This window comes from Anthonomus grandis, chromosome 10 (genome assembly GCF_022605725.1).
Source record: "Anthonomus grandis grandis chromosome 10, icAntGran1.3, whole genome shotgun sequence".
In the NCBI taxonomy this organism is placed as follows: Eukaryota; Metazoa; Arthropoda; class Insecta; order Coleoptera; family Curculionidae; genus Anthonomus; species Anthonomus grandis.
Window position 1 is genome coordinate 26,632,976 of NC_065555.1, and position 19,705 is coordinate 26,652,680.

Consider the following 19,705-nt stretch of genomic DNA (forward strand, 5'->3'; position numbering starts at 1 on the left):
AATTAACATAAACCCTTAGAACATTGAAAGGCTAGAAATAGCCCTGGAACTATGGATAGTTTGTTTGCTTGCAACATCTCTGATGTAATTATGCCAAATGCTTATGTAGAAATGGAAAAAAACACGCTTTATATTATCATAAAAATTTTACACTTATAATTATTTTGTCAGGGGCAAAACAATATTATTCCTCTTCAAAAATATAAAGCATTTTTTCCATAAAATATAATAAGATACTCTATAAAACAGTCAACATTCAAAGTTAGATAAATGTAGACAACGTCCCTATATTAGAGAAAAAGGCAACAACATCGCAACGCCGCTCGAGCGCATTGTTAATTCCACCGACACAAGTACTCAATATCAAGTCTTTAAAAGTCAACCAATCTTTACCAGTGACGTCATCAAAAAATATTTACATAATAAATATTTATTATTAATAGATTATGCTTTAAATTATAAAAAAATATTACCACTTATGAACTCTTTATGCGTCTTCTTAACGTACTTCAGTGCAATGAGAACTATCCTAAGCGCAGCGCTAAGTGTCCTTCTGGGGTTTCAGAGTTTTCACTGTGAATTCAAAGAAAAGCGCTGGCATCGTATGTAAGGATAAAAGATAACGTAGCCTGGCAACATAGATTCGGCGTAACAGGGCATATGTCCATCATTAAAATAGCAGAAAAAGAAATTTCATTTTACTACGTCTAACCACAGAGCCAGATGACAGTATGGCTACTTAGTTTCTTTAGTGTAAACATAGCAAATAGGAAACAATGGCCTAACATCATGGCCGGCATGGCCCGGCCTCGAGAGGATTTACAAATTTGGTGCACAGATGGCTTATACAGTATTGTTAGAAGCAATATACTGCAATATACACAGATACCAGTTGAGAAGAGTCCTTACACTAGGAAGATACTTAATAGTCTAGACGGAGGTATTTGGTATTCCAGAGATGGTGGAGAAGTATAGGAGAAAAAGAAAAAAGGGTTTCGAAAAAGACATAAATATCTATTCTGATAGGCTGCATTAAAGTTCACCCAAGCACTCACAACCAGCTACAAACTAGTGCGAGAGTATAGAGATGCACTGGATTAGTTGGATCAGAGGAATTTATTCTCATTAGACTTCCAGGGCGTAACGAAGTGAAGGATAAAGAGGGAGCGGACCAGTTTCCAAGTCTCGGAATATTTCTCTCAGCTACCAGTCCTCAACTTTACTAGATAAATGGGCGTGGGAAAAGAGAAGCAAAACTAGACAAGAAACAACAGATGCCGAGAGGCAACGAAACTAACCTGACGAAGGAGAATGAAAGCAGACCAGAGATGTAAGAACTAAAGCTCTTATAGGTCACAATAGACTCAATCAATAGGCACCTGTATCGCTTAGATCCGGTCTTTAGTTCGTTAGGTCCAAGCTGGGAAATAGAGGAGATAAGTTTTTATTATTTTTTAAGCTAGGAGAAGAAATGAGCTAGGCTAATAAGAGGAACTGTCTTTTATACCTTCCTGCTATGTGAGAAACTAAACAACCTAGACTAGGAAGGCTTGATAATCATTATGATATTACCATGAGGGATCAGACTGGATGTTTTCTATGAACTTTCTCACCAGAAATTACTTTTTTTAGTTTGGACACTTGAGGGACTTTGCAGTACATCGATTTTGTCCCTTTATTAGTAACTAGGCGATTAAAGTTGGAAATTTATATTTATATTGAACACATAAATATACATATACCGGGTGGTGCGTCGCCGACCGGAATATAGAAAAACCCATGTTAATTATTGGCATCCCTGTACATTTTATAGAAAAAATGCAATATAATTTTTTGAAGGGACCAATCTGGCAAACCCTCGTGCAAAGTTACAAAAAATTTTAATAGGCGAATCTTGAATTATTCAATTAAATGTAATTGCAAAATTAGCAAATTTTTGGTTCAGGTAAAACCAAACGGGCACCAGTAAAATGAATATTGTCACTGACATGACGTGAGGAAAAGTGTCAATAAATCAGTGACAGTCGATATTTGTAAACAAGTATGAATTATTCAATCGACAAAAAAATAGATACAAATATTTAATATAACTTCATCGTTATATTAAATAAAAGTTTAGATAAAAAAGTAATGTTAACGTGTCTTACATTAAATGTATGGTTGTGAAATTGATAAAACGAAAAAAAAAACATTTCTAGTATTCGGCTGTACGTCAGATTTGACAAAGCCTTATTACAAATTGTTTGCTGGTGGCTGGTGTCTGGTTTTACCTGAACCGAAAATTTGCTAATTTTGCAATTACATTTAATTGAATAATTCAAGATTCGCTTATTAAAATTTTTTGGAAACTTTAAACGAGGGTTTGCCAGATTGGTCTCTTCAAAAAGTTATCTTACATTTTTTCTGTAGAATGTACAGGGAAGCCAATAATTGACCCCCTTAAAATTTACATGGGATTTCCTATGTTCCGCTCGGCGACGCACCACCCGGTATGAAAGCATATTTTATATTCTCGCAGTAAAATACCTTTTAAATTAAATTATAAGTCATATAATATTAAATCTTTTTATGATGCTTTCAATTTAAAATTTTTTATAGTAAATTGTATTACAACTTTAACTTGTTATCATGATTAATCCTTTTTTATAACATTCGACGAAAACTATTAAACAAGAATTTAATATTATAATTTTCCGCTAGTTTGGTTTATTCCTTAGTTTATATTAAAACAAAGCATTAATTGTAAATTTTTGCACCTATACGTGTGAAAGAAAAAACTGTTAATAAGATATTTTTTTTTCAACACACTTATTTGAGTTTTTAATTATCACAACCATTAAATTCTGAACACATAAATATGGTAGCATATGTTTAATCGAGTAATTTTATTACATTAAAATAAGTCGTCATATAATATATGTGATATACAGGGAGGCCTACAAATAATGGGTAATGGATAAGCTTGAAAATATTCCACCACATTTGTAAAAGCTAAATAGCGCTAAAGTAATCAATAATAAATTGTGGTGTCAATTATATTTCGAAAAAAATTAGATAGCAAAAAGCCATTTTATAAAAAGAAATTCATTGCAATTGAGGTTTTTACAAATTAATTCGAAGGTTACACCTTCGGTAGTCTCTAATTTTGTCCTCGTTGGTTGTACAACCTCGTCTTCAAAAGAAAAAGAAATTAATGATTTTACGGTTTTAAATTTTTTTTTCCAGAGAGTGTTAGTTTAAGACATATAAGATGAGCCATATTTCTTATCTGTAAAACTTTGATTTTTCGAATAACTTAGTGATAAGATTTAAGTCGAACAAGAATTTTCATTTCTCTAGGCAATTGACAAATGGGAGTATAGAGAGTAGAAGTGTAGGAAATATTAGTTAACTATGTCACTTTTTATAAACTTAATACTAAACTTTTTCTTAATTTCAAGCTACTTTCAACCATTCAAATTTAAAAAATATATCGGGTCCAAAACTGGACCATACGGATAAGTTACTTAACTATACCCAAAGCAGACAGATTCTGAGCAGAGATGCTGACGACAGTCTGTTAAATAAGAAAGGAGAATCAAGTTCCGTATTTTATTAGGAACTGAATCCGATAGGGCCTTTAATAGGTCGCAAAAGGCCACCGCGGACTTCCCAATTAATTTAGCTTATATGGATATGGAAAGTGATATAATATAGCATCATCATACCCATCTTTTGCAATCCTTGCATGTGGAATAGTTCTTTAGTTAGGTGTTCATTGAGTATGCAAAGGCCTGGATTTTTATAATTTCCTGGATAGCAAAAGCGTATTTTCAAAGGAAAAAAGTCATCAGTCATAATTGAATGGCATTCAATGCCAAATCAAACATAGCCAAATCAAACTTATGTTGACAAGGTTTCTTCGGACAAATCTCTGAATGTTTTTAAGTTGTATATATTTAACAATAGAATTCTAAAAATCCAGCAGAATTATAGACGAGTAGAAAGGTATATTGTCTGGGTTGCTAGGGGAGGAAAATCGCACATATTACGCACTTTGACCACCATTACATGACTATCCATTTCATACCACTATCAATTTATTATTTTTTTATTTGTTCCAATAGTTTACCTTATTGATTTCAGATACCTTAACTCATGTTTTGAAGGAAGGCTGTTAGATGGCGCCATGGTTCAAAATATAAATTATACACATTATTTGTCTGAATGGTTTATCTTTACAACTCCAGTAATATTAACATATGTTATGAAGCATGATTGCTAGATATAACGCCGTATAAACTCATTTAATAGGGAGGAATCAAAATTCTTGCACCGTAATCAAAATAAAGCTATTTCTTAAATAAAAACTATAAAGGAATGCATACATTTTTTAGAGTCATACAAAAAACACTTTTAGTCCTCACTAAATAAGTCACTTAATTTCCTCTTTTGAAAATGCGTGTAAACTTGACAACAGAGAATCGATGAGTATGTTTATAGACAAAACACTTTCCTTGCCCCTGTGCACATGTTGAACTCAAACAAAGTTGTTGTTTATTTATTCTTTTAATGTTCTAAGAATCTGACAGATTTTAACGCGAGTTTTGTGAATAATATTCCAACCACGCATTATAAAGCAATGGGTTTAAGTTGCCTGATAATATCGATTTCCATATTTATTGAAACCTTGCACTTGGATCCATTTGTTTTGAAAACGAATTAAATATACTTTTTATACAATATTTTAAATGCAACTGAAATATCTGTATTTAGTAGAAGATTAAATGACTGGATTTACATGTAACGTATTAATTGTGACTCTTCCCCCACTTGTGACCCTCATGGCATATTTTCTGAAAAACGTTTGGACATGTTAATTTTACTTTCTTAGAGGACATCTGTTCATCTATAACCGTAAAATATAGGCTAATACAAAAATAAGATATTGCATTACACTTTAGATTTTTAACCCTGGAATGCTACTTGGGGTACATTTGTACCCCATCATTAATCATATCTCAAGTTAAATGGAAGTGGGCGGGGGAACGAACGCCGACGTCTTATTAGTTTCAAGACGCGGCAAGTCAGTTCGCGTGCGACAATTGACATTGGCACACGGTTTTTTCTTTTCGAGATTTGTGATATTTGGGGTTATCGCGTACCCCAGTGTAGCAGTTTAGGTTAAATATACTCTGTGATTATTTCGCTTCTCAGTAGATTTTGATGATTATTATTATATGAGTAAGTATCTTTTTTTTGAAAAATATTTCTAAAATATGTCTATAATACTTTGAAAATATTTTAGTTTTTTTTTGTTGTTTTGGCAGAAAGAAGGCATACCTAATACCTTAAAATAATATTTTTTTAAGTTATTATATTTTTCTTTGATTCTTAAGTTATTATTGATTTTCTTTGTTAGGCTGCACGAATAATGGCTGGGCAGAAAAAGTTTTTCGACCTAACAAAGCCTGAAGATATCGGAGAAATTTATCGCATTCTCTATGAATCTGATTCAGACAGTTTTTCGGATGACAGCGAGGAGGAAGATGCCGTTATACCTGATTTTAGAGAGGAGCCAGAAGAGGATGAAATACGCGGCAATCAAATCAATCTTAATTCTTTTATTGCGCCAGAACAGACTCAGGATACCTTTCCATCTGATACAGATTCGGAAGATGACAATATACCATTGGCAGAAATATAGGCGATCAACAGAGATATGGTGGAAATTTTACCAGTGCCTACCAAATTAAGGGGTAAAAATGGGTTTATGTGGTCAGGTAAGAAAGGCGCAATTCATCGTACACCAAAACGAAATCTGGTTTTGCATTTACCTGGAAACAAAAACGAAGCAAAACATATAACATCGGGAACTGAAGCTTGGAAATTATGTTCCACTCAAGAAAATCTTGATAAAATTACCCAATATACTAATAACGAGATCCAAGTTCAACAATTGAAATATTCAAATAAGAACGATGACCAAGATACTGATGCACCTGTTATTACGCCAGTAGGTAAGAGACCCTCTTGGACTAAGGATACAAACAGCATTGAACTCCAAGCACTTTTCGGGCTATTTTATTATGCCGGTGTTATAAAAATGGCCGGTGTTTTGACCAAGGAACTATTTGATAAAGACACAGGAATTCCAATATACCGTGCTACCATGCCCGAGGCACGTTTCAGGTTTTTGATAAACTGTCAAAAACGCTTTGATGATAAGCAGTCCAGAGCTGAAAGAAAAGAAACTGATAAGCTTGCAGCTTTTCGAGCGGTATTTGAGAGGTCAATCGTTAAAATGAAAAACCTATATACTCCTTCAGAATATATAACAATTGATAAACAATTGGTTGGTTTTAGAGGGCTATGTCCTTTTAAAATGTACATCCCTTCAAAGCCCAATAAATACGGAATCAAAATTGTATTGTCCTGTAATGCCAAAACAGCTTTTGCACTTGATGCTGAAATTTATATAGGAAAAGGTTCCACGCCAACTGATGTTCCTGTAGCTCAGTATTACTGTAATAAGCTAACCAGTTCTGTCCAAGGAACAAATCGGAACTTGACCATGGATAACTGGTTTACTTCTATTGAGACCACAAAACATCTTTTGGAGAGGAAAATTACCATTGTTGGTACTGTGAGAAGAAATAAAAAAGAAATTCCTGAGTCGTTTTTGGAACTCAAAGAAAGGAATCAAAATTCTGCCATGTTTTGCTACAGTGGACATCTGACACTGTTATCATACTGTCCACCCAAGAGTGCTAAAAAAGCAGTAATTATGCTTTCGACAATGCACAAAAAAAGGTGATGAGCCATTTACGACCAAGTTACCAGAAATTATTCAACTTTATAATTCTACAAAAGGAGGAGTGGATACTTTAGACCAGTTGTGCCACACTTATTCTACTGGTAGAAAAACGCGTCGCTGGCCATTATGTCTGTTCTATAATTTGTTGGATATTCTGGGATATAATTCAATGATTCTTTTGCGTGACTCTGGTGAAGTGAATAAAGAAATTGTAAAGCACAGGAGAGAATACCTCAAGAAGCTTGCCCTTGACATGATCAGACCGCACATGATGAGTCGTTTGGAAGCTCCAACTTTGAGGCGCGAACTCCGTGAAACTATATGTAGGGTCCTCAAGATAACCACTTCAGAAGAAGTATCTACTAGGCGTACAACAATAGTGGGTAGGTGTGTGCTTTGTCCCAGAAGAGGATCCAAAATCGAGAGTAAGCTGTGCTGTATGCAAAAAGTTCGTGTGTTTGCAACATCAAAAAAAAAAATGCTCAGTATGTGTCGCATGAACATTTTATTATGGATGTGCGTTAAAAGTATTCTTAGAGACTCGGTTTAAGTTACTATTTTTCTATAAGTGAATAAATTTTTCGTTTTTCTAAAATACGATGTGTTTTATTTGGGGTACGGTTGTACCCCTGTGTAGCAGATGCAGAGTCGGAAATAAGTGTAGCATTCCAGGGTTAAATGAAAACCCCCATTTTTTTTTAAATGTACATTCTTTATAAAGTTTTGTTAATAAAGTGTATACCTATCTTCAATCATTGTGAAGATATTTGGGTTATTAATATTCGACTTACTTAATACTAATAATAATGGATTAAAAAGATATAATAGTTTAAAAATCCTAAAAGAACTCGCTTTTATTGCTAATCGAAATAAAATCTAAAAAATAATTTTTAATTAAAAAGAGTTTTTATTACAGTACTAGGTCAGGCAATCAATCATAATTAATAACCTAAATAAAAATCATAATAAAAGTTAAGTTATTAACAGAATAATTCAAATCGAAGTAAAAGTATAATAGCATTTAATATTACCTGTACCAATTTACATATCAAAAGGGCAATTTTTTTAGGCATTTGTTGTCGTGTTACTTTCAACTGCCAGTGCACCTATAATTTTAAATGTCAACCCCTATTTCTTTTACCATTTTTTAATGAGTTCCTTATAAAATTTGTTTTCTCCTGTTCTTTATTTTCCGACTCTTACTGTTCATTATTTATTTCATGTTCTTCTAGAATCAATGAAAAAATCTGTAAAAGTAAATTTCATAAATAATTTCAATAGTTTTCAATTAATAGTGTCGTTGCTTAAAATGGTGTACACTAATGCTGAACGCGTAGAAATGATTTTCATTTATGGCTCAAGATCGTTGCTTTGCAAGAACGCCGGCCATATTCAACGAAAGACATCGTGAAAGAAATGTTGGATACAAGTTAGAGTTAGCAGCTAAATTTGAAGAAACAGGATCTGCTGGTGATAAAAGGAGGAATGAGCCAAGACTGCTCAATGAGGCCTCTCAGATTAAGGTTCTTGCTGAAGTTGTTATGATTCCCACTGACGTCCCTTCGTAAAGTTGCAGATCAAACTGGACTCTCGCATAAGTCAGTCAGGAAAGTATTGAAGCTTCATACAAATTTCTAATTACTCAAGAATTAGGGGATGATGATCCAGACCGACGTATTGAGTTGTGCGAAATTATAATGGACAAGATTATTACTCAGCCCACGTTGATAAAGAATATCTTTGATAAAGGCAACAAACAAACCTGTCGTTATTGGAGCGACTTCCATCCTCACATTATTAGAGAGGAACCTATGCAATACCCTCAAATATTAAATGTTTGGTCAGGTATATTAGACAATAGCATCATCGGTTCCCTCTTCATCAATGAAACTCTAAATGTTCAAATTTATGCAGAAATGTTAGACGCAACTCTAGAATCTCTTATAGTTCATGAGGTGGAAAATCAAAGAGACGCCAATGGAAATCTTGCTCTACAGGATGGAGCGTCTCCGCATTATATACGCCCAGTAAAAGAGTGGTTGGATAATAATTAGCCAGAGCAGTGGATTGGTAAAAGGGAACCCATAGAATGGCCACCCAGGTCACCAGATCTGACACCATTGGATTTTTTCTCATGGGGTAACTTGAAATCGTTTTATTTAAAACTCAACCAGATTCAATTTAACAATTACAACAAAGAAATGTACAGGAGTGTAGAAGTATTTCACCTAAAACTCTTCAAAACGTCCGAGAATAGTTTGAATACCAGCTGTACGTGTGCTTGGAGAAAAATGGAACTCATTTTGAATAATTCATAAAGTAGTAAAAGTAAGGTTTTTCAGAATCTCATTATTATAATTTTTCATTAAGTTGCATTACTAAATGTACATAAAATACATTTTACTTATTTGTGAGATTATTGAGGTCAGGATTTTGAAAAAAACAATTAATGCAGTTTATGTGGAATTCTATAAGAAACACAAAAATGTTAAAAGAAATAGAGGTTGCCATTTAAAATTTTAGGGTTAGGTGCACTGGGGGTCAGGGAGTTGAAAGTAACACGACAACAAATGCCTCAAAAATTGTCCCCCTTGATATGTAAATTGACGTGTCTCACCTAATTTTTATCATTGGTAAAGGCACTATTAAGTGCTGTTCGTTTTCAAAGTGACGCACGGTATATATATACAGGGTGTTGCTTAAAGGTATGTCATCATTTAAAAGGGACATTCCTGGACCAATTTTAAGTTGAAAAGTTCATATAAACGTGGGTCCTAAATGCTTAGTTTTTAAGATACAGGGTGTTAAAGTTTTATTTTTTTTTTCGTTTTTAATAAATTTTTCAAATACGGTTTGAAATATTGAACTGAATTTTGGCACAGTATATTATGGCATAAAAACACATTTTTTAGATGTTTACCTACTTTTTTTTAGCAGCCAGTGGCGTAGCTATGATGAATTTTTAATACAGTTTTACAAAAAAAATACTACGCCATTGACTTACGAAAAAAATTATGATTTTATCTTAATTATCAATCAATTATTGTAAACAAAAAATTCCTGCATGACTTTTGCCGTAGATCTTACCTTTTGGGTGTAATCGTTAATTAAAAAAACGTCTTTTATGCATAAAATGCATCTTTAAAAATTATGGAAATAAATCAAGTTAGCTTTGCTCGTTGCCAGAAATTGTTTTTTGTTGTTTTAAACATTATAACACTTGCGTTAGTGATTATTCTTGACAGTTTGTTTTAGTGCCTTTTGGATCTTAAAACGCGAATTGTACTAGTTAAAAAATGGTAGATTATTCTAATTTGGAAATGACGCAAATGCATTTCCTTTATGGACTTGCAAATGATAATGCTATGGAGGCGCGGCGTTTGTATTAAGAAAGGTATCTAATAAACGTTTGGATCGGTATCGTATCCGATCATTTAATTGGACCATCTTTTTTACCAGGACGCCTTAACGGACAGAATTATTGTAATTTTCTCCAAAATGATTTGCCTTTGCTTCTCGAAGATGTTCCTCTTCAGTTACGGCAACAACTTTGGTTTATGCATGATGGTGTTCCAGCCCACTTTAGCATATTGGCTCGTGAGCATTTAAATAAAGTACCGAAATAAATGGATAAGCCGTGGAGGACCACAGTTTTAGCCACCTAGATCACCTGACTTAAATAGCCTAGATTTTTTGTTTTGGGGACACCTTAAAACATTGGTTTATTAGACACCAATTGTGACATTAGAAGAACTAAGAAATAGAATTATTGACGGATGTGAAACTATACGAAATACGCCTGGAATTTTCGAAAGAGTTCGTGATACTATGAGAAGAAGAGCAGAAGCCTGCATAGAGGCAAGATGTGGTCATTTCCAACATTTGTTGTAAATTATGTATGTATGTATTCTATTTAACTGTTGTTGCTTTTTGTTCACCAGTTTGTAAAAAATAGCTTGAAAATAAATATTTGAAAAATGTACCTAATAAATACTGAAAATAAAATCAAACTAAAAATCAATCAAAAATATTCATTAATGTCAGTGTCATAATATTTACAACAACAAAAAAACAGTTGCTGGCAACGAGCAAAGCTAACTTGATTTATTTCCATAATTTTTAAAGATGCATTTTATGCATAAAAGACGTTTTTTTAATTAACGATTACACCCAAACGGTTAGATTTACAGCAAAACTCATGGAGGAATTTTTTGTTTATAATTGATTGATAATTAGGATAAAATCATAATTTTTTTCGTAAGTTAATGGCGTAGTATTTTTTTTGTAAAATTGTATTAAAAATTCATCATAGCTATGCCACTGCTTGCTAAAAAAAAGTAGGTGAACATCTGAAAAATGTATTTTAATGCCATAATATCCTGTGCCAAAATTCAGTTTAATATTTTAAACCGTATTTGAAAAATTTATTAAAAACGAAAAAAAAAAAATAAAACTTTAACACCCTGTATCTTAAAAACTAATCATTTTGGGGCCCATGTTTATATAAACTTTTTGACTTAAAATCACCCCAGGAATGTCTCTTTTAAATTATGACAGACCTTTAAGTAACACCCCCTCCTCTTATTTTTTGAATGCGTTTATATAAAAATTTAAAATTTGGCATACATTATAAGCAGCCTAAATACTACGTTTTGATCCCTAGCTCATGTTGCAAAACTTTGCAAAATTGCAAATTGCAAATTTTTTTCTATCTCATGTACATTACGATTTCCATCGTAAGCGAAAATAATTTCAATTTTTTCAGCAAAAAGACGTGGATCTTAATAATGAAGAAAGAGTCCATTATTGAAGTGAAGTTATTAGGTCAACAATGGGTAACTAAAGATACGGTCATCCTCCACTAAATTATTATTAATCCGACATGTTTCGGACATATAACATGTCCATCATCAAGGATACTATAAAAGAACCAAGGAGACTTATAAGATATAGATTCAAATTGTTAAATTACAAAAGGTATTAAAATTATTTACACAAGGTCCCTGTGGTATAATTAAAAACCCTGTATTGTCCCAATTTGAATTTTCAAAGGACTGGGACTGGACTTTGACTTTCAAATGGGTAAAAACCCATTTTCATGTATCTTAATGTAAGTTTTTATGTCTTCTACGTGCAATTATTTGTTAATTAATTAAACTTTTTATCGTTTTAACCTTTTATATCTTATAGTCTAAGGCACTAGATCTGTAAGATGTATTGACGGAACCCTTTGAAGTCCTCAATTTGTTTAAGGAATTTTAAGACTTTTTGTAATTTAATAATTTAAATCTATATCTAATAAGTTTTCTTGGTTCTTTCATAGTATAGAAAATGAAAATGCGAAAAATAGGATTTTGAAAGGCTGCCATATTGCTATAGGTAAAAGTAATGACATAATATTCTAGGACCATAAGGCATTTAGTGGGAGCTTTTAAACGATGTATTGCATGACCCTCCTTTCTATTTAAATTTATTTTTAAAATGGCGTACAATCGCCATTTTGAATGATTAGGTTATAAAAGTATTTAGGTTGGGCCCAATTTAAAAAATTTATATAAACGCATTCAAAGATAGGAGGGGGGACAATTATTTAAGAGATGCACTGTATATATGTCCTTATAATTCTTAATTTGTATTATAAATTTGTTTTAAACTTTGATCCCCTCCTTTTTTTAAATTTTTTATTTTTTAATAATTGAATTTTTTATATCTGTTTATGTAGTTCAATTGTATTAAAAATGTACCTTTTTGTCTATATTAAGTTTTATTTTATGATATTTTAAACTTTAAGAAAAATAAATTTACATCCATCAGAGCGCTCTAAAGATGGCTTATACAGTGCTTTTATTTCAAAATGATCCACCCCTAATAACTTTCTTAAAAAAAAAAAAACACGTCAAATTAGATATACAGGGGGGCGTTTAATTCTGCATTTACTGAAGTTCTGTCAATCACCTCCTCACCTCCAGCTAACCTCACTTTAATATGTCAAATGGGAACCCCCATCGTGTGATACATCATAGTAAGCAGCGTAAAATTCTCTATTCAACGGTGCCAAAAAAATGAAATCGGTAAATGTGTAAGCAAATAGTTAGCGAAAATGTCTAGAAATAATGAATATTTTATTTACGCCAAACTTTGGTATATCAAATGGCTACCCCATATTGTGATACATTATTTTAAATGGGCATTCATTATGCTATCAATGGTTGTAAAAAAAATAAAATTGATTGACCAAGAAGCAATTAAAGTGTAAATCGGTAGGGTAGAAAAACAAATTTAATTAGTTTAACAAATTTATTTTATTAAATGTTCAAAATGCGCGCCGTCATTAGCAAGACAATAAAAAGGCCTATTTTCAAACTCTTTACGAACATTGGCAAGGGTCTGCCCGCTAATTTCTCTGCATTCTTGAAATATTCTATTTTTTAAATTCTCAATACTCTCAGGTGGGGTTTTATAAACTTTGCTTTTTAAGTAGCCCACAAGAAAAAAGTTTAGTGGGGTTAGGTCCGGAGACCGCGCAGGCCATTCGATTGCACCACGTCTGCCAATCCACTTTTTTCGAAAATTTTCATCAAGCCACTCTCGAACTACCAAAATGTAGTGCGCGGGAGTTCCATCCTGCTGAAAATGTATATTATTTTCATTTAATAATATAGCACCATGTTGATCTACTTGATTTTCCATAGATTGGATGATGGAAGGGTATATTGCATTTTCTAAAAGGTTTAAATAAATTTCGCAAGTCAAATTTTCTTCTAAAAAAAATGGCCCAATTATTTCATTCCCATAAATTCCTGCCCGAACATTAATTTTTTGGGGATATTGGGTATGGCCTTCCCGAAAAACATGCGGATTTTCATTATCCCAGTATCTACAGTTATGTCTGTTCACCAGGCCATTTAAAAAAAAGGTCGATTCGTCACTGAAGCAAATGTTCTTCAATAAATGGGGATCGTCGTCAATTCGCTGGCACATCACTTCACAAAATTTAATTCTCCGAGTTTATGAAGAATATGAATTTTATAAGGAAAAAACTTTTTTTTTTTTAAACTTTATGTACGGAACCAGTGGAAATATTTGTTAGTTTTGCGGCCTTTGGTATAGACAAAGTTGGTGATAATGTGGAGGAATTGCGTAATCGCATTATAACGTCTTGTGACATAATTCGGCAGACACCAGGAATTTTTAATCGTGTCCGCCAATCAATGCGACGTCGATTAGATGCTTGTATTGATGTTGGAGGAGCACACTTTGAACAACTTTTGTAAAAATAATAATATTACTTAAATCAATAATAAAAAATGAAATATTTTTTTAACACTTAAAAACTTGTATTTTAAATTAAAGATTGTAGAAGCAAAAGTTTTAAATCCTCAATTACAATTTTATTAAATTGTGCTGGCTTTTGTACTAAATTAATTAATAAAAATTTTATTATTTATTATTCAAATTGCAATAAACTGAAAAAAATTAATAATTACTAGAATAAAGAAAGTCTAATCAAATCTGAGCAACATGTCCATCGTTTTTAATTTTTTGTGCGAAAACCGTGCATCTACCGCACAAAGTCCAAAGGATCAAAAATGTTGCAAATAAAACGGGGAATTTAAAAATATTTTTTAATTCAAGAAAAGCCAGTAGCGTACCATTTTTCTTTATAAAAGTATTCAGCGGAAAACCCGCACACACGCCACTGGAGAATATAAAAATGTTAAAAAAATGTTGGTAAATGGCTCTGGATACACAGACCCTGCGTACCAATCTTTGGACAAATATCTACAGGGGTATTTAAGTTATCGAAAAAAAATAATTTTTTTGCTAAAAATCTACCACCCTGTAGCTTAAAATGTAAAAGGCTTAGGACCTATGTTTATAGGAACTTTTTTGCGAATTTTTGCCCAAAGAACACGCTCCTGAATTTTGTCGCAATATATAAAAAATACCCTGTATATAAACATATGGTCTTTACAAGAAAATCGAAATTAGATTTAATTGGGAAATTTATAGTATAAAAATTATTAATAATTTGTTAAAATATTTAATTAGGTTTCAGTCTTATGTTAAAAGTAGTACTAAAACTTGTGGGCTCAATAGATATTTATACTAAGAAGTTACATAAAAAATAGTTTTTGAAAAATCTAATACATTAGAGTAAGTACATTAATTTTGTATTATCAGAATATTTCCATAAACTTCTAAGAATATTGATATGATTTTGATACGTCTTAGGAACTTTTTAGCAATATTATTATTCCTCTTGTGTTAGGAAAGCAATTGAGTACTTTTCATCGATTATGAATTAAAAAAATTGTAGTTTTTAATTTTAGTTAAAAAAAAGATAAAATCAATATAAATAGGCTAGTCCTTTCAATAAACATTTTAAATCCTAATTAAAAACTATTATTATATAAACAGGGACAAAAAAAATATATATAATTTACCTTTAAGATCAGACATTTTAATGCTCCCAACAAAAATTCACCGTTGACACTTTTCAAATTTCGAAAATCGATTTCAGTTCAAACGCGGTTGTTCACCAACCAACTAACAAAAAAAAAATAAATAATACAAAAGTGGTGATTCGCGCCTCGCACCAATTTGCCGCTCGTCGTCAAAGTAGACTGTCGTTTGATTCTCACAGTCTCGGCCAACTAGATTTTTTTGAATGTCGAAAGTTGCAGAAGAAAACAAGTGAATGAATGAATTGCGGATGGCGAAAAACAGTTATTATAAGCGAGAAACCGACCCGGTCGCTGTTGACTTGATTTTATATAGAAGGAGATTCGCGGTGTGTTCGAGATGATACATCTTTTACCTGTTGTTTGGTTGACATTCAATTTATTTACTTTTCCATTATGCGCTTAATTGTTTTCTGATTTTTACTTCATAATAATATTATTATTATTAATAAAGAAGCACTTATAACAGAATTTCAAAAAAGAATGAGACGGGTGCTAAGTACTGGACTTAATAGCAAAAATCTTTCTAAGGCAATTAACACATACGCCTGTTCAGTCCTGGGCTACTCATTTGGTGTAATTACATGGAGTAGAACGGATATTGCGAATATAAAAAGAAAAAGAGAACCCTCCTTACTAAGTACAAATACCATCATCCCAGAAGTGCAGTTGAGAGAACCATGCTAACACGATGCGAGGGAGGAAGAGGATTTATCGATCTAGAAAAGCAAATGGACGAACAAATTAATAATTTAAGAAATTATTTTTCAACTCTTTTTTTATATCACTCTTTTTTTATATCAATTATTTTATATCACTCAACAAAGAAACTCCAATAAAAGAGTGGAAACGATGTATATGTTACGCCGAATTTGTGTAATTGCCGATTTCATGTATTCGGCATAAATTTGATTAATTCGTGAAATAAGCAGTAGAGTTGCCGATTTCTTGTAATAGGCAAAACTGTGTCTTAATACGCGAACTCGGCACATACAGGGTGTTCATTTGAAAACTTCCCACCACGGATTTATCGAAAACCACTGTTTAAAAAAAAACGCCGAAATACGTCAAAAGGTTTGTCAATAGGGACAACTTTCTAACCTAAAATTATTTCACCCATTTCCCCCCAGGGTCAACTCCTTGAAAATTTTAAATGGGAAGGGGTATCGAGTAATAGCTTGTTTTTATTTTATGGTAAACACAAGCACATGAGGAAAGTCCTATGTCACTCTTGGAGTGGTGCTTGCGCGAAGATGTTTGTAGGCATTTATCTTGAATTGCTGCAGGTTGTATGCGTCGGGAAATATGTAAGGTGAAATGTTCTTCAGATGAATGAGTCCCGATACAGCGACGTCCTTGGGGTATGCTAGACGCGTCCTTCTTGCTGGAACAGCCCTGGGTGGAATCAGGCCTCCCAGCTCAGAGGAGCACTTACCGTGATAATAACGGTAGAATAAACAGAGATCAGCCACCTTTCTCCTGTGCTCCAGACAATCCAGACTCTTTGTCAGTTCTGGTTTGTCGATAAGACGAATAGCTCTCTTCTGTATAGAATCTAGCAGCTTTAAACTATGCTTGGGTGCAGAGCTCCAGACATGCGAGCAATACTTGAGGGAAGGGCGTATTTGAGCCTTATAAAGAGTCAGCAGCTGTTCTCGTGTATACAGTTTTTTCGTTTTGAAAAGCACTCCGAGTTTTTTGGGAGCTGCCCTGGCGATCTCGGCAACGTGGTCATGCCAGGACACACTGTTGGTGACTTCGACTCCTAGAAGATGTAAAGATGATTTCATTGGCAATGTTTTCCCTGCCATAACCAGCTCCGGGCCATCAACGTTAGTCTTCATCGTAAATACTGCAGCCTGCGTTTTTTAGCGTTAAAATTGACCAGATTGTTACCGCCCCACTCCAAGATTGCTCTAATATCGTTGTTGGTTGAAGCTACTTGTTGTTGCCTAAGATTCTGAGAAGTTGCGGCTGTCGTTGGTCTGGCGGACTTAAATGTGGAAATAAGTATGCTATCGTCCGCAAAGCTGTAGATTGGATTGACAGTGGTTCCTAGCAAATCGTTGATATATATCAAGAAAAGGGTGGGGGATAGAATACATCCTTGAGGGACTCCAGCGTTAATGTTAAATTTGTCGGAGAGGTATCCATCGCCGGCTACTTGGATTGTTCGTTGTTCAAGAAAACTTTTGATCCAATTCAATAATGAGTTTTGTATGCCGATTGAGGAGAGCTTGGTTAGTAGTCCCTCATGCCACACTCTGTCAAATGCCTTGGAAATGTCAAGAGCGACTGAGCGGGACTCGCCGTGATTCTCCATGGCCTCCGTCCACAAGTGTGTGACGTAACAGTTGTTGGTTGACTGCTTTCTCCATAATCTTCGATATTACTGGAACTAGTGCAATCGGGCGGTAATTGGACGGCATCATCTTCTTACCCTTTTTGGGTACAGCTTGCACTTAAGCAGTTTTCCAGCTTGTTGGAAATGAGCCCTGTTTATACGATGCCGTGAACAGTCTACATAAGGGAGGAGTCAATTCGTCTGCACAACGTTTTAGTACTAGGGCTGGAATTCCATCGGGTCCAGAAGCTTTGTTGGTGTCTACGCTTTTAAGAATTTTATTTATAATTCGTTGGGGAAACGAAATTTCTCCCATCGATGAATTCACCCTTGGCAAATATGGCGGTGTTTTGCCTTGCGAGTGCAGAGTAGAATTAGACGCGAAGAGTTTACCCAGTAAGTTGGCTTTTTCCCTTGCTGTTACCGCGATAGAACCATCATCTGCTGTTAGGGGTGGCACGGCCGACTTAGCAAATCCTTGACTAACGGCTTTCGATACCGACCAGAAAGATCTTGTTCCATTTGGGCAATTTAGCAATTTGTTTTTGATCCTGTTGTTGTGACTCTCTTTGCATTCATAAATAATTCGCTTGCAGCTATTTCTGGAGGTTAAAAAGTTCCTCCAGTTTTCGGTGAAAGGATGTTGACGCCATTTGCGATATGCTGCGTTTTTAGTGTTTACAGCCTTTTTGCAATTCAGGTTGAACCATTGCTTGTTGTTTGATCTGCATTTAGTAGAAAAAGGGATATAAGTTTCCATTCCTGCCAAGATCGTCTCTGTAATTTGGTTTGCACATTCTGAGATATTATTGGTTCTAAAGCAGACTTCTTTCCAAGGGAATGAGCGGTAACATTCCCGAAGATGGTTCCACTCTGCTGATTTATAGTGCCATACCTTCCGCGGCATCAGAGGATCCTGCGTTTTAACGTCCAACTGGCAAGAGACTGTTATAAATTTGTGGTCCGATGTTCCTAGGGGAGCCTGTACTGATACAGTGTACGAGTTAGGGTCTGAAGCCAAGACCAAATCTAGAAGATTCGCGAACTCGCCGTCTCGATCGGAGATTCTGGTAGGTTCCTCCACAAGCTGCGTAAGCCCGCATATGGTGGCAAATAGCTCAGCTTCTCGCCCTTCATCGTCGTTCTTGTTGCACAAGCGCAGCCAGTTGATATTGTGAACGTTAAAATCACCCATGACGATGATTTCTGCGCTTGGGTAGTCAATTTGCAGTTGGTTAATGCAATCAACCAGGTTCAAAAAGAGCCGCCTATATTGGGTGTCGCTTGGTGGTCTGTAGATACAGCAGATAAATTTCGTGGCTCCACTGGCTATTATTTTGAACATCATAACGTCGAAGTCCGCAGGTTCAAGCGTTTCCTCCCGCTGGCAACTCAAATCGTTCTTGACAAATACTGCCAATCCAAAGTTTAGTCGAAATCGGGTGTGTAGATCGTATCCAGGATAAATGAGGTGAACATTTGTTGTTGAAGGTTTCACCTTTGTGTCTGCCCATGCCAGAATGTGAGGCTTATTTGATTGCAGGTGTTGGTGTACTGCATTAATATTGGTGTCTAGGTCTCTGATGTTGCAGAAATTGATTTTTAAGCTTTTAAATCCGCCTGATGGACCTCCCCGACCAGCCTCCGCCCGGAGATCCGAATGGGAGGCTAGTTTACCTCCGGAAAGTTTTGGTCGTGAGGGCGCCATCATGCATTAATTGTACTACTCCATTTCCCCTTTGGAAACCGGACACATCGGCATGGTCACGGCATACCATCGGCATACCACCAAAAGGTCTTTCAAAGTCTTTTATTTTGACGTTTGATTTTTTAAAATCGGTCGATTCATTTTCGAGAAAATTAGAAAAATCTTTGTTTATCTTAATTTGTTCAGATAGAAAACAAAAACATGAAAATATCAGTTTTTATTTCAATAAGTCCTTAAAATGTTGCCCGTTAGCGTTTGCCAAATCTACAATTCGTTTATGATTTAAAACGAAAACTACCAACATAAACAGCAATTCCGAAGATTAGACGTAGAAAAAACTAAATAACAACCTGAATTTTTTTCCGCATTCTTGGTCTGGTTATTCTATGCTA

At 34.2% G+C, this 19,705-nt stretch overlaps 1 protein-coding gene across 2 annotated transcripts in view; it reads right to left on the minus strand.

The window, feature by feature from the left end:
- LOC126741743 (aquaporin AQPAe.a) overlaps positions 1-19,705 on the minus strand; it is a 247,416-nt gene that overhangs the window by 201,194 nt on the left and 26,517 nt on the right. The window contains exon 1 of one of the 2 annotated variants that reach the window (XM_050448289.1): positions 15,244-15,540. The exons of the other annotated variant lie outside the window; for it this stretch is intronic. Coding sequence (XP_050304246.1) covers positions 15,244-15,259 — 16 coding nt within the window. The 5' untranslated portion in view covers positions 15,260-15,540. Of the gene's footprint in view, positions 1-15,243; positions 15,541-19,705 lie in introns of those variants that run through there. 2 annotated transcript variants of the gene reach the window in all.